Source organism: Protomyctophum parallelum (assembly GCF_964188405.1).
Source record: "Protomyctophum parallelum genome assembly, chromosome: 15".
Lineage (NCBI taxonomy): Eukaryota > Metazoa > Chordata > Actinopteri > Myctophiformes > Myctophidae > Protomyctophum > Protomyctophum parallelum.
The window spans coordinates 36,332,669-36,347,668 of NC_139710.1; the positions used below are offsets into that span (position 1 = coordinate 36,332,669).

At 45.7% G+C, this 15,000-nt stretch overlaps 1 protein-coding gene across 1 annotated transcript in view; it reads right to left on the reverse strand.

The window, feature by feature from the left end:
• Window positions 1-15,000, reverse strand: part of LOC310871826 (transmembrane protein 132D-like) — a gene marked incomplete at its 3' end in the record, with an annotated part of 194,895 nt that overhangs the window by 58,684 nt on the left and 121,211 nt on the right. Inside the window, exons 2-4 of the mRNA XM_083783462.1 lie at window positions 6,494-6,754; window positions 4,941-5,140; window positions 653-1,102 (exon numbers count right to left, since the gene is read on the reverse strand). Coding sequence (XP_083639588.1) covers window positions 653-1,102; window positions 4,941-5,140; window positions 6,494-6,754 — 911 coding nt within the window. The remainder of the gene's footprint in view (window positions 1-652; window positions 1,103-4,940; window positions 5,141-6,493; window positions 6,755-15,000) is intronic.

Sequence of the window (15,000 nt, forward strand, 5' to 3'; positions counted from 1 at the left end):
TCCGTTATGAGTAAAAGTCCGGGATTCGAAATACAGTACACTCCAGTAAAAGTGTCGGCGTCAAAAAACACCAAAAGTGAAAGTGCTCGTTAATATGCAGAATGTACCTGGTTCAAGTTTTCAAATGTATAAACATCTTTTTAAAATAGCTGATCTACAAGCTCACAATGTGAACATTGTGAGCTTGTAGATCAGCTATTTTTAAATGGCCAAAATGTACATAGGGCTGAAGTGGTTTGTGTATGTTTTGTAATAATAATCCAAAGAGATGTAGTCGAGTAGAAGTAAAAGAACGTTGCAAATGCCCCAATAAAGTAAAAGTACCTTAACATTGTACGTAAGTACAGTACGTAAATACTTTCAAGGCCTATTCATAGTCCAGTTGACCACCGAAAACATGACGTCACTGAGCCGCTCCGCTCACGCATCACATCTCTGTGTTATTAACTAACCACCGTTTGGGTGGTCACCTCTTCACGGAAAACCGGACTATGAACAGGCCTTACCAGACAGTGGCCTTGTGGTTAAGCCCTGAAACTGGGAGGTCGGGGTTCGAACCCCGGCCGGGTCATACCAAAGACTGTAAAAATGGGACCCAATGACCCAATTTCACTGCCGTAACGTGTGTGACAAAATCGTATAACTTTGTTACCTGTAGACCCCCGCCGTCCGGAGGCGGGCCGGGGCTCCACTGTCCGGTGGCGTGCAGTCCCAGGCCTCCTCCTCCTCCGAGGGGCCCGGCGGCGTTGGCCGCGCCGCCCTGACCCCGCCACGGCTCGTTGACGACGGCGGGGCACCCCCCCTCCTCGCCGCCGGCCCCCTCCACGACGGAGTAGTACACCTCCACGGAGGGCAGCGCGGCATCGGCGGCGGCGGTGGGTCTTTTCCGGACGGGCTGCGGCGGCGCGTGGAACCAGGCCGGGGGGAGCTCCAGGCGCACCACGCAGACTCCCGGGACGCCCGCCGAGAGCCTGCAGCCCGCCGAGGGCGCCGCCGCCTCCGTGGTGGCCTCGCGGACCGCCACGGCCCGGACGCAGGGGAGCAGGGCCCGGGGAGGGGGGTTGGGCTCGTCCCAGCGCCTCCCCGCCAGGTAGAACAGCACCTGTATGGGGGGGGAAGCAAGTGAAACCTCAATGGATGAACTTAGATGTATATACAGTGATTTCAATCAATTCATATATCACTTATTTTTTTGGTTTTGTTGTGATAATCCTTCATACTATAGAGTGTGCCGACCATATAAGGAGTTCCTCCCTGTCCCCAGTTCACCCCTGGGGTCAAAAAAACGTAGGTTTCGTTTTTGGCTAGGAGGCCAATCAGGATAGAGAGGGGCCTTCCGCCAATCATGATCAAGCGGCGGCGGGCCTTGGTGTGTGTGCTGTTGGCCTGTCGCGTGTCCCCCCCCCCCCCCTTCCACTGTAGTGCATCCATGTGCACATCTTGTTACCGTGGCGGACCGGGGGGTTTTCCAAATCACCTATAAAAAATAGTAGCCTTTAATAGAGGCCGCAAGCTTGTCTATGCATAGGGGGTGTATGATGCATATGCCCACCACAGGGCTCTGGTCAGGGAGCTTGGACTCAATGATGACTCTTGATGGCGTTTATGAATTTTATGTTGTTGTTGAGATTGTACAGACATACAGGGTTGCTTATGAGTGAATGGCATCTGAAATAGTGACAGAAATACAAGATGTGGGATATGAAATTAATACAGTTGTTGGGTGTGAACAATAGAGGCCCTAGTGTAGTGTAGGTAACAGGCTAGTAATGTAACTTTAGCACACTGAACCACATACTAAAGGGATTACAGACATTATGCAAGTCATGTTTCAAACGTTTCATACAAAAACGATCTTTTGGACAGTATATCTATATGTATATAAATTCTTTCATCATACATCTTTACAAATACATTTATATTGTAACCTACTTCTTCAAGAACACATTCTGTAGCTTCTGTTTGTCTGTATGCATGTAAGAGGCACAGTATACACAACTTGGGGTCCTGAACAACTGAGGGTGCCCATGCAGGGGCCTGCACTAAAATATGAGCCAGGTCCTGGATAATTACAATGTGCCTGAAAAGCCTGAACACAATGGGCAAAATAAATGTAACTATAGGGAATTTTCTACATCACCCAAATCACTGAATGCTCCTTTAGAGAACAACTTTATTTGTTTTAGGTTCTAGGGCACCCCCCTCTTCACATTCAATAGATCCCGTGATCTTTTGTGGCCAGATGCAATTTCCTGGGTTCTAGTATAGGACTATAGTAAATAATAATAATAAAGAAAATGCTGTACAATTTTGTAAAACAAGTAAAAACTTGTTAGAATGCTCTTCTTTCGTATTAGCGATTTTCTTATATATATATATTTTTTGACAGGGTGTCAAAAAAAGAAAATATATCCCAAAAATCACTGACTCTTGCTGCGGACGGTCGTGACAAAAAAATAGACTTTAGAGAAGTGTAAAAAAAAAAAAAAAAAAAGAGGATTATAGTTCTGAAGAATATATCCGGGAAAGATTATAATGATCAAACATAGTGTTTGTTTATTTGAGAAAGACGCACAATATGACATTAGCATTGATTCACGTGGGAATGCTGGCGATAATTAGTTTATCACATATAGCAGCCTTATCTATCCACAAAGGCAACAAGAAAACAACATTTGATCAACGCTGTAATCAACACCATCTTTAACCCATTCTGAACGGGAACCCAGATCTACAAGCTCATAGCGCGCCACCGAGTGGCGCGCTACGAGCTTGTAGGTCTGCTATTTTTGAAAAATCGAAGAACGACTGACATTTTTAGAATCTGATCTCAGGTCAGAATGGGTTCATCAGACCAGTGTGTGTCCAGTGGAAACCTCGTATGAATCTGATCTCAGGTCAGAATGGGTTAATTGGCTGCGTTACTGTCAACAAGGAATTGCACTTGTGAACAAAAGGGTATAAAGTCCCATTGGGATTCCCCAGGACTGTGTGGAGTGAGTTGGCTGAAATACAAGCAATATACAAGCACAGCCATTCACTGAACCACTGAAGGTCACTTATTTCTCCAATCTGTGTTTAGGCCTCCTTGGAGCTGGATAAACTTCTCAGATATTAACTTGACCAAGCTATCAGCTGCAACCATGTTCAACAGCCTCCTCTTCAATGCACATGCCGTGTTCCTTCAGCAGTGAGGTCAAACACTACGCCGACATAAAGAGTTGCACTCGACGGGTAGCCTCGGAAACCCAGACGTTTTTATTTCCAGGGAGGAAAGAAAAGTCTGGGCGTCCGAGTCCACTTCAATTCGGCATAGAGTAGCGCAAACGTCGATTGCACCCTGCTGATTTCTGATCGTCTGCACCGTTGTTAAATTCACGCACACACGCACTCCTCTCTCTCTCTCTGTCGCTCTAATTAATTAGTCTCATGTCGCGCAGCTGCGTCTATATTCTCCCGGTGGATCCTGCCGGGAGCTGCCTATGCCATAAAAAGCATACAGTAGGTGGACCCCAGACTAGGGGGTCTGTGGTGGAGCTGCCCTATGCCATAGAAAGCAGAGGTGGACCCCAGGCTATAGGGGGTCCGTGGTGGAGCTGCCCTATGCCATAGAAAGCAGAGGTGGACCCCAGGCTAGGGGGTCCGTGGTGGAGCTCCCTATGCCATAGAAAGCATGTGGACCCCAGGCTATAGGGGGTCTGTGGTAGAGCTGCCCTATGCCATAGAAAGCAGAGGTGGACCCCAGGCTATAGGGGGTCCGTGGTGGAGCTCCCTATGCCATAGAAAGCATGTGGACCCCAGGCTATAGGGGGTCTGTGGTAGAGCTGCCCTATGCCATAGAAAGCAGAGGTGGACCCCAGGCTAGCACTCGGGTAGCATGGAAAATAGCACAGCTATACAAACGCACAACAACACATTGTGAGCTTGTAGATGTGCCGCTCTCGAGCTAACGAGCATAAATCAGACATCACATATGGTTTGCAACGATTGGTCATTTGCCGCATCAGCTGCCATATCAGCCCATGGGACAATACGGCTTCAGCTCGCGCTGACGGGTCAGCTGGCCGTACGATCCCTATAGGGCTGGCGAGCCAACATTATCACGCTCTCAGTCAGTTTATATCCTCCACATGCACCCATGGGCTAATAAATGCTAGGTATGTGATAAAACTATTTATTGCATTCCTCCATTATTGCTTTTCGGGGGGCTGCTTATGCAAGGAAATGTATGGAAGAGGAGGCGCCATTTTGCCTCCCGCAAGTATAGCTAAGCACTCGCTGGGGAGGCAGAGTGATGGCCATGAAATTAATTTAGAGTGAAATGAGTATCTAAATCTCCAAGTACTGGGAAAAAGAAAACTTAAATACAGCACACAATAGCCTACTAACAGTGGTGGGAAGGAGGCTATTGTGCTCATGTACATTTTTCTTTTTCGTTTTTACAACTCCACTACATCTCAGAGGCAAACCCTTTACTACCACTAATAACCATTATTTACGCTATATGAGATGGTATATTTAACCCATTTTGACCTGAGATCAGATTCTAAAAATGTCTTCTACATCCTGACAGTTTTCTGAAAAAGCTATGTTTCTATGTCAGTGGTTCTTCGATAAAAAAAAAATAGCAGACCTACAAGCTCATAGCGCGCCACCGAGTGGCGCGCTACGAGCTTGTAGATCTGCTATTTTTCAATAGCTAAAGCATAACATAATGCTAACACAAAAAGGGGTTCCCGCCCAAAATGGTTATAAAGAAAGCACAATGAGCTTGTAGATCTGCATTTCTCTTTTGACAATTTGTGCAAATCATTGAATTTGAGATGGGGGTCTGCAGCTACATTCATATCATTTTGGGGGTCACAGTTTGAGCACCACTGCCCTATAGGTGTCCCCCCCCCCACACTGCAGGGTTAAGTGATTAAACAAGCCCAGTATACCTGTATCCACGGGCGCGTGGAGCCCACTCTGGGCAGCACCACGTGACCTTTGACCTTCCAGTTGAGGGTCACCGCCTGGCGGGTGGCGGCGGCGCCGGCGCCGGGCAGCGGCGCCTGCAGCAGCTCCAGAGGGACGGGCTGCTCCGCGCTCACGTTCAGGTAGCTGCAGTTGACCGCTGGCAGCGGTGAGGAGGAGGAGGCTGAGGAAGAGGAGGAGGGCAAGGTACATTTACTTGAGATAGGATCCAAAAGGAAGCAATGCACATCTCCTGAAATTCTACAGATGCTGAACAAAAATACACGTACAATGAAAAGGAAGTGTACTGTCTGGAAAGACCAGACAGTGGCCTTGTGGTTAGAGTGTCCGCCCTGAGACTGGGAGGTCGGGGTTCGAACCCCGGCCGGGTCATACCAAAAACTGTAAAAATGGGACCCAATGCCTCCCTGCTTGGCACTCAGCATCAAAGGGTTGGAATGGGGGGGGGTCAACTCTACTAATCAAATGATTCCTGAGTGCGGCACGGCTGCAGCTCACCGCTCCTTGGCTGCTCCAAGAGATGGAACAAATGCGGAGAACAGATTTCACTGCGGTAACGTGTGTGACAAATCGTATGACTTTGACTTTGAAGGGTTGTCCGCACACTGTATATCTGCTCCCAGGAAACTTTATTTAGGTACAACGTTTCCACCCTCACATGTCTCCCATATAGGGGTCGAAGCGTTGTACCTAAATAAAGGTTCCTGGGTGCAGATACACAGTGTACGGACAAACCCTTCATTTTTCAAGGTACATTTACTTAACTCATTCTCTGCTAAGGACGACATTGGACGGGTTTTTATCAAAAGTCACAGGTCGCCCAGAACGACATTGGACGAGTTATTAGTTTAGAATGCATCCAGCGTCGCTTGTATTATTTATATCGGTTATTGGCGTCTCCGTTGGAAGCTAAACTAAAACTAACACTAAAACTACAAAAAACTCAAATTAAAATAAGCATCGACACAAAAATAAAACGAATAAGAATCAGACCCGTCTGAAGTGAGTGGTGCTGTAACTGTACTGTACTGTACTGTACTGTACTGTACTGTACTGTACTGTACTGTACTGTACTGTACTGTACTGTACTGTACTGTACTGTACTGTACTGGTGGTGAACAAATGCTATAACACTATTTCCGTGCTCGGACACAGCCAGGGACACAGCCACACACATAGCTGTCTATAGGAGTGGTTGCACCACTCAAAAACCAGCCAGCCGGCCCAGGCCGTAGCGTAACGCTCTGGGCACCGGACTGGTGATCCAGTCGCGGTGTGCCGCGGGTTCGACTCCCGGACCCGACACGGCCTTTACCACATGTCATCCCCCCATCTCTCTCCCGTTTCCTGTCAGCCTACTTTCTATCCCTTAAAAAATCAATAAAGGCGTAAGCCGCAAAAAAATATCTTAAAAAAATAAAAATAAAAATAAAATAAAAAACAGCCAGCCAAAAACAAATTAAAACTTCAAACTAAAAAAAACAAACTATAATGAACAATCCCAAACCATCCTGACCTTGGGAGGAAGCGCCCGCCTCCAGCTGGCGGAGGAGGAAGGGCTCCGTGCGCGACGCCAGGCTGCCGTTGCGCATCACGTCCTGGTTGGCGTCGCGCAGGAAGTAGGCGGAGTCTGCGGCGGCGCCGCTGAGCTGGCACTGGACGGGCAGGTAGGTGGGCAGGGACGAGGAGAAGCGAGGCGACGTCTGTGGCGCGTCCTGAGTGCCCTGACCGCCTCCGCCCGCTGAGCCTCCCGACGTTCCCGCGCGACTGTCAGATACTGAGGAGAGAGAGCAGAGGAGAGCAGGGTTAATATACAGTTTGGCACTTTTCATTTGGCATTTTTATTTTGGACCCATACGTAAATATATGCAAATCCAACAATAACCACATTATAAAAAAACACTTAACAACACTCCTCTGAAACAGGTTGATGGACTTTCAAACTAGGAAGGGTATATGGCCTGGTCAGCCTGCAATGGCATGCATAATATCTGTGGAAAAAGGGAAACGCCTGTGTGCCGAAACGTGTTCTTTTCTCTAGGTGGACTGCTGCTGCATGTGATTTCATGAAATAAAGAAACTCAATTGTAATTAAGATTGCGGATATTCCCTTTTTCCATTGATCTTCAAGAATCTGCACCCATCAGCTACGGAGACTATCAACTTGACTCCCTGAGTAGAGCACGCCTACACCTATACGGTTTAGTTATGCATAAGATCTGGTCATTCCAGGTTATTAAGATGTTCAAAGTAAAAACATTTAGGACGACCGTCGAGTCGATTCTACTCTATGGCTCTGAGACATGGACACTTTTAAAGAAATTAGATAAACGGTTGGATGGCACTTACACCCGCCTGGTCGCGCAACATGGCCAAAGCATTTCCGGGGGTCCCCAGTCAAAAACGTTGAGAACCCCTGGTCTAGGCATGACCTTTGACACGATCTAAATGTCTCAATAGAAGAGCAGGGAGACTAAATACAACCAACCACCTCAATTGTACAAGTTTTCAGATTGATCAACATTTCATTGTATTGATAAAAAAGTGACATAGTTCCACTTTAAGTATAAAATTGGGGAAAATATCAGACATACAAGCACACAACCTGTTGCTTTGCGACGTGTAGGGAGCTTGACTCCACAGACTCACTCACAGAGTAAAGTAGACTCATAAAATACGGTAATACCTCCCTCACAATCAGAACAATGACGGTGCGACAACTGTTTCACACCTGTGGCTATTGGCTAAAACATTCCTGTAGCCTGAATGATTATGCAAACACTGTAAGTACTGTAAACACGTTTTCAACGTTTCAATAAATCCTGAGCAAATCTGTAAACATTAACAAACAAAGCAGACATTTTAATACTGTATTGAATAGTTTTTTGTGCTTGTTACAGTTCTACAAAGTACAAACTATTAATTTAATAGTTTTCGGACTCGGTTTGAGACCCTTTAAATGTAAACATTCACATTTTATTTCACAAACAAATAAGTGCTAAACAGTAGGCCTAGCCGTTCTGTGCAAAAATAACCACCGTTTAGCCTATTTTATATAGAGAGGCTAGTGGAAGTATAAAGTAGTTGTGCAAACTTAAATTGAATCGAACACAATAGTGCAAATATACAAATAATAAATTGCAGGTCAAAACCGTTCACTAAGGCAATCTGGCTTAATGCAAAATAACTTGTTTAAAGATTCTTGGCTAGGAAAACAAGCATATTGACCTTGTCTGGCTTGAGCAACGTGCGCAGATGGGTTACAACATTGCCAGCTGTACTAAAGACTCTTTCTGACGGTGTGCTAGTGGCAGGAATACAGAGATATTTGCGTGCCATGTTGGCCAGTAGAGGAAGGCGCGTTTCACTTGTCTTCCACCAGTGCAGTGGGTCTTCGTCACCCATAATGACCTCTTCACGGACGTAGATGTCCAATTCGGACTCTGCTCTCTCCTGTGGTGAACGGCTCACTGGATTCCTTGATCTCCCCAACAGGCCACCCAGTGTTTTGGCTTTCTTCTCTGGCTGCTGAGGGGCCGCTGGCTGGCGCTGCCCTCCCTCGTAGTCATCCTCCTCTTCAACTCGAATACGCACCGCTGGTGCAACAGGCGTGTTTTTAGTGGACCAGAACTCCACCATCTCAGTCTCGAGCTTTGTTTTGATGACATTTGATTGGGCGTGTGTTAAATGGTCTCCCTTGTACCGCGGGTCGAGGAAGGTTGCGGTGCGCAGCAGTAGCATTGTGTCGTCGTTGTCATATTTTTTGTCCATCTGTGCCATAACCTCCAGTTTGATGTTCTTTGTCATCGTTAAATCATCAATTTTTATTTCAAGAGCTGTGTCACGGAGATGGATGAGCATTGGGATCAGACAGGATACAGTCACATACTTTTCCGCAGACATAATGTCTGTGAAATCTGCCACTGGTTTCAAGCCTTCATTCACTGCCTTAAGCACATCCATGTCTTGCCAGGTCAACGGTGGTAGAGGACGCCTCCCCTTGTCAGCAGCAAATACCCTTTTAATGGCATCGGCTTGTTCGATGACCCTGGCCACCATTTTTTGTTTTGTCCCCCAGCGAGTTGGACATTCCTTTAAACAAACAAACACATACAATATACAAATGTGTTAATTGAGCGAATATTAATTTGATAACACAGTTGGCCCAATAAATAATAGGCTAACGCACATAATGTTATAAAAGAGCTACACATGTGCATTTATATGTTTGTTTATTGTTTTATAATATAGTCTTGCTTTAGCTTTACTTACTGCTATCATGGAATGCTCTGGCAGCTTGAGTTCTTCTTGGGCTTTACGCAGCTCCCGTCGCCTGTACCAACTATGAGCAAATGCCCCGTTGATGGCTCTGCACATAGCAAAGGCATGGTCTGTCCCTTTCTGTTCCTTCTTTATGCTGTTATTCACGGCCACGTTAAGATTGTGACCAAAACAGTTGAGCCACGGCCACTTCAGTTTGCGCATGGCACTGACAATGTTAGAGCCATTGTCTGTAGTGACACAGGCCAGCTTTTCCTCTGCGATGCCCCACGCTTCAATGCATTCTTGAAGTTGATCTTTCAGTTCATCAGCTGTGTGGTCATCGGGGACGTATGTAACTTCAAGACATTTAGCCTGCAGTACCCAATTTCCCGTGATGTAATGGGCTGTGACACCCATATAGGGGACCATGTTTGTAGCGGACCACATGTCGGTTGTTAGCGCGATAAAGTCAGCTGCACCCATCTCGTTCTTTATTTCGCCCCTCATTTTGTTATACAAGTCTGGAATGGCTGTCTTGGAAAAGTATTGCCTTGCAGGAGGCTCGTACTGTTTGTCAAAGGTGTAGAGTAACTCCTTGAATGGCTTCGTTTCTACAGTACGGAAAGACAGCATGCCCTTGCAGATATATTTTGTCACCGCCATTGTGCATGTTAACCATCTCGAGCTATCCCTCTTATACTTTACACACTTTGCAAAGGCTCCGCCGATGTCAGGCTGCTGTGGTGCTCTTGCTGTTGCACCCGCGGCTGATGAGGCGCGGGAGGAGGCGCTATCTTTAGCTGAAAGTCTGGCATACGCCACGGGATGGTGAATGGATAAGTGCTCGTGCAAGTTGGTTGTGTTGCCATCTTTGGAGGGAACAATACGTTTGCAAAGACGGCAAAGAGGCATCGTTTTGTCCTTGGGGTTTCCATTTTCGTCCGGTTTAAAACCAAAGTATTCCCAGACAGCCGACTTTGTATTCTTCTTTGCAACTAGTACTTCCATCACCTCCATGTTTGTTTTTCCTGTTTCACCGGCGCCGCGTCACCACGCTTCACTGCACGTCGCCGTGGGCGGGGCCGGACCGTGTGTGTGTGTGTGTGTGTGTGTGTCACCCTGTGTGTGCTGCTGCTGTAAACACCACACATTATTTTCTCGCGAATACATCGTCAATCGCCGATTCTTTGTCAGACGATTGGCGATTGAAAAAAATTGGCATATCGCCCAACCTTAGCTTGTATACATCTGCAATTTTTCTCAACTTTTTAAAGATTTGAAAACAGGGTGTGAAATTGGCACCGCTAAAATATTGGCGGATAAATGATGATATGCATCCGAAATGTTGGGCTTGCATATAAAATTAAATATTGAAAAAGACAAAAAAAAATATTTTCTCTAGAGGCGAGAGGGAGAGGGACGGGAGCGCAGCAGAGAGGAGAAGGAGAGATTAATGGAGCCGTGATGACCAAAAGTGCAGAGAAACAGTCCGTTAGCCTGCGAGCGCTGACATCATCGTTTAAGGAAGTGATCCAGGGAGAGGCATCCATTTCATCAAACTATGTGTAAGCAAGAAACATTGTCCCGCAAGTGCACGCACGCACGCACGCCTGTGTCACACTTTGCTCAGTGCAAGGTAGTATGGGACCAAAAAGGCATTAGATTCAAGACGCAAAAATGTTCAAAATTGCCCAAGATAGCAAGTCAGAGTCCTTGTTAGCAAAATCAAACAGTTTTTATTCACCTTGTGTCCAAAGAAATGGTGAAAAGAATGGTGTTTTAACAAAACACAGCAACAATATTATACATGGTTGACATTATAACAGGTTGGCCCTGCTGGTCTACAGCCCTACAGCGACTGAACCACAATGGCAGGTCCCCCTTCTTATATACAGCCTAGGCCCCTCCCACTGGACCATACCAACCCTAATTGATTCCACAATTATAAGAGCCCCATGTCCAGAGACAATACTTTAACACTTGTATAATTCACATTTAAATCATTACACATTATCCACAATTCACATAACCCACATATTTATAATCAGTTATAAATTCTAATATAAGTTATCTCTCTGTCTCTATATATACAAAACACTGATGACATGTCCCCTACCCAAACCCACAGTTGGTAGGTGCAGCACCACACAACAGAGGGTATGCGCGTGACATCATCACCAAACCAGGAAGTTATGCAGGAACGCCTACTGAGGGACAAAAAACTACTTTCTGGCCTTGACAGCCCCTACATCCAAACATAAAGTCCTATATCTGATTGCATTATACGACATTATACAATGTTAAACTCACTTTGCCTGTTGCTTTGCCAGTCTATTTGCCACTCAATGGGCCATCCACCTTAAGCATGCGCATACCCTCTACTGTATATACAAAAGTCAAAATAACAAATATCACTCACAAATAACACAAATAATACCTCAAACTTTAACCCTGTGTTGAATTCAGTCTCAGATGGCAGGCTGAACTGCCACAGAACGCATGCACACACACACTACTTACTTACAGGACCTCAATATGTTTAACCTTATTCGTGAAGGCTGAGTTATACACCAAAAAACAGCCAACTTACAAGCTCAGAACGTGTTGAGAGTTTTGACGCGTTGTGAGCTTGTAGATCGGGTGTTTTCAGGACTGAGCTAGTAGGCCTACATATGAATCAGGCCTAACCCTAACCCTAACCCTGAACGACCAAAACCTAAACCTCTAAAGATCTACATGTATATCTATCTTCTAACACGGATGTTTTACTAATTGTAAGCCAAAAAGTGTAAGCCTTTTTTCTTGCGAGGACCAGCAGAATAGTCTACTTCTGCAATTCTACGATACTTGTGGGGCACACACACACACACACACACACACACACACACACACACACACACACACACACACACACACACACACACACACACGCCCACATGCGCCATCAAATCTTTCACTCACATGCACACACACATCACAAGGTGCTGACACACACATATGGCAGTGTGCAGAGACAAAGCTTCCGCGGCAGAAGCATAAATGTGCGCTGGGGCATTAGCTCTCAGCCCCTCCGTATATGTCCCATTACTCATACGAGCGTAAGCAGATATCCTTATGCTCCCATGGTGCTCTGCATAAATGCATAGCCTGTTTGGATTTTCTCTCTGTTTGAAATGCATTGCGGCAGCAGCACACACACGTGTGTGCGTGTGCGTGTGTGTGTGTGTGTGTGAGAGTGATATCAGAAACCTCTTAGAGTATCTCCATATTTCAACTTCAACTGTTTTTCTTTTCATAAACGCCTTATTTAATCATCAGCAGTCACACAAAAGCATCAAAAGTGGCAGATCTTCAAGCTCTTTGCGCTGCACAAACCAACGTGTTTTGAGCTTGTAGATCTGCTACTTTTTGAATCCTGAAAAGTCACACTTTTGGATATATGTTTTCCACCCGACATAGACTGGGGGCGCACACACACACACACGGGGGGGTGCACGCACACGCACACGCACACGCACACGCACACGCACACGCACACACACACACACACATACACACACACACACACAGATAGATATCTATCTATCCAACGACAAACTGCATGAACAAAGCATCACCGAATGACTGACTGCTTTGATATTCTGTTAAATATCATCAGACACACATTTGGATGGTTTATTCATCACGAGGACCTTAACAAACGGAACAATCCACAGTGAGGATTGGACTCTGAAGCCATCCTGTAACGCTATATATCAAATCCCTTTCCGGAGCGCTGTCTCGTCGTCAGGCTACCTTTACTGTAGCCGCCGTGGCTCGCTTGTAAGCATAATAAGCCGAAACAGATTAATTTCATGTTGTTTGTATTACAAACAAGGCGGCACACACATTATGCTGATCCCCCAGACACAAATATGTTTGCACATATTGATATCTGTACATACCAAATTGCCTATCAGCATGCGGTTGCACCTGCCTACACATGGGGGGAAAGGAAACACACACGTGCGTGCGTGCGTGCGTGCGTAGGTGGGTGTTTGTGTGTCCCAGCGTAGCAGAGTGTGACAAAATAATGAGTTTGGGACATTGTGTGGAGCTGTCTGTTGCTGGTCACATTAAAACTGCTTCACCATTATACATCACATGGTATTATATGATATTAGATGGTATTATGTTATACATCACATGGTATTATATGATATTAGATGGTATTATGTTATACATCACAGACAGACAGACAGACAGACAGACAGCAGAGAATGAGTGATGTAAAAACGTTACAAGCTTTTGTGTCAATGAAGCTCATCGATTTGAACTGAAGTGCGTCGGAGCGAGAGAGAGAGAGAGAGAGAGAGAGAGAGAGAGAGAGAGAGAGAGAGAGAGAGAAATACGACGCGAGGGAACAAAGAGGAAAGAAAGTGAAAGACAGAAAGACGAGAGAGAGAAGGAAGCAAGGGCGAGGTGGGGGGAGTGTTTTATAGGTGCTCACACACACACTCTCTCTCTCTCTCTCTCTCTCTCTCTAGAGGAGAGGCGGTGAAATTGGTGTTTGGGCCACATAACCTCACATAAAGGCTGGTGATTTATAACACACGCTGTCCCCTGGTCTGTCCGCTGGTCAGAAGTTCTTCCATCACACTCGCTGCGTGCTGCACCTGGCTGTCTGTGCAGCACACACACACACCCCCCCACGACAATGACCTTGCAGCCCAAAAACACCTGGCAGTAAAAAAAGTTAGCACCACTTGTGTGTGTGTGTGTGTGTGTGTGTGTGTGTCCTTCCACTCGAACGACGACAGCCGATTGCTGCCTTCATGGAAGACGGGATGACATTAACGCTTTAAAGGAACTATAACATAAAATTCAACTTTTTCAATTTATTTTGTGTTTTTGCGGCTCCCATATGTGTTTTCTATCCCCACAAATAACCAATTTTGAACAATTAGTCTTTCATATCATATGGGTGTTTTAATGGAAATTGCTCTCAGGAACAGCTCGACTGATTTTGGCCTCATCGTGATGTCATCAATGTCACCCTACTTTGTATAATTCCTCCTGTTCTTCAGTCTTCAGTTCCAAATTTGCATTTCCACTTTGTTTACAATGTCCACCATTGTTGATTTTCCAAGCTGGCATGGAATGGAAACAAGCCTGGTTTTATCTAGCGTCAGTATTATAATGACTCAAATATTAAATAATCTGCATATCAGCACCCCCACCACCTCAGGACATTGTGGTACTGCAGCTAAAACTGCTTTGAAAGTCCAGAAAGAAATGACAAGGCCTGGTTATATCAGAGTGGTGATTGAGGCTCAAACCATTAGAAATAACATTGAGGGACATAGACAATATGATATTAAATATTAAAAGCAGTTTTAAAATGCATGTTATTTGCGCTTTAAGACCGGGAAAGCATGATGCCCATACCTTGCGGTGGGGTTGGGGAAAGGGCCTTTCTGTGTGGAGTTTGCATGTTGCATGTTCTCCCCGTGTCCCCTAGGGTTACATGTGCACCTATTAATTACATGCACTGCGTGAAAATAGGACTTAACGGGCAATTATGGGCACTGGATATGCCATGTTTATCAGGCATATCCGGTAATTGAGTAATATACGGTAATATACAGGTCTTACGGTACATTACGGGAGTTTACCGGAGTTTGTTGGTAAGTTTAACGGGAGTTTCCTGTAATATACATAACCGTATTCCATGCTTTTTTGCGCAGTGATGCCAAAGTAGGGTCGCCAGGTTGCGAGTGA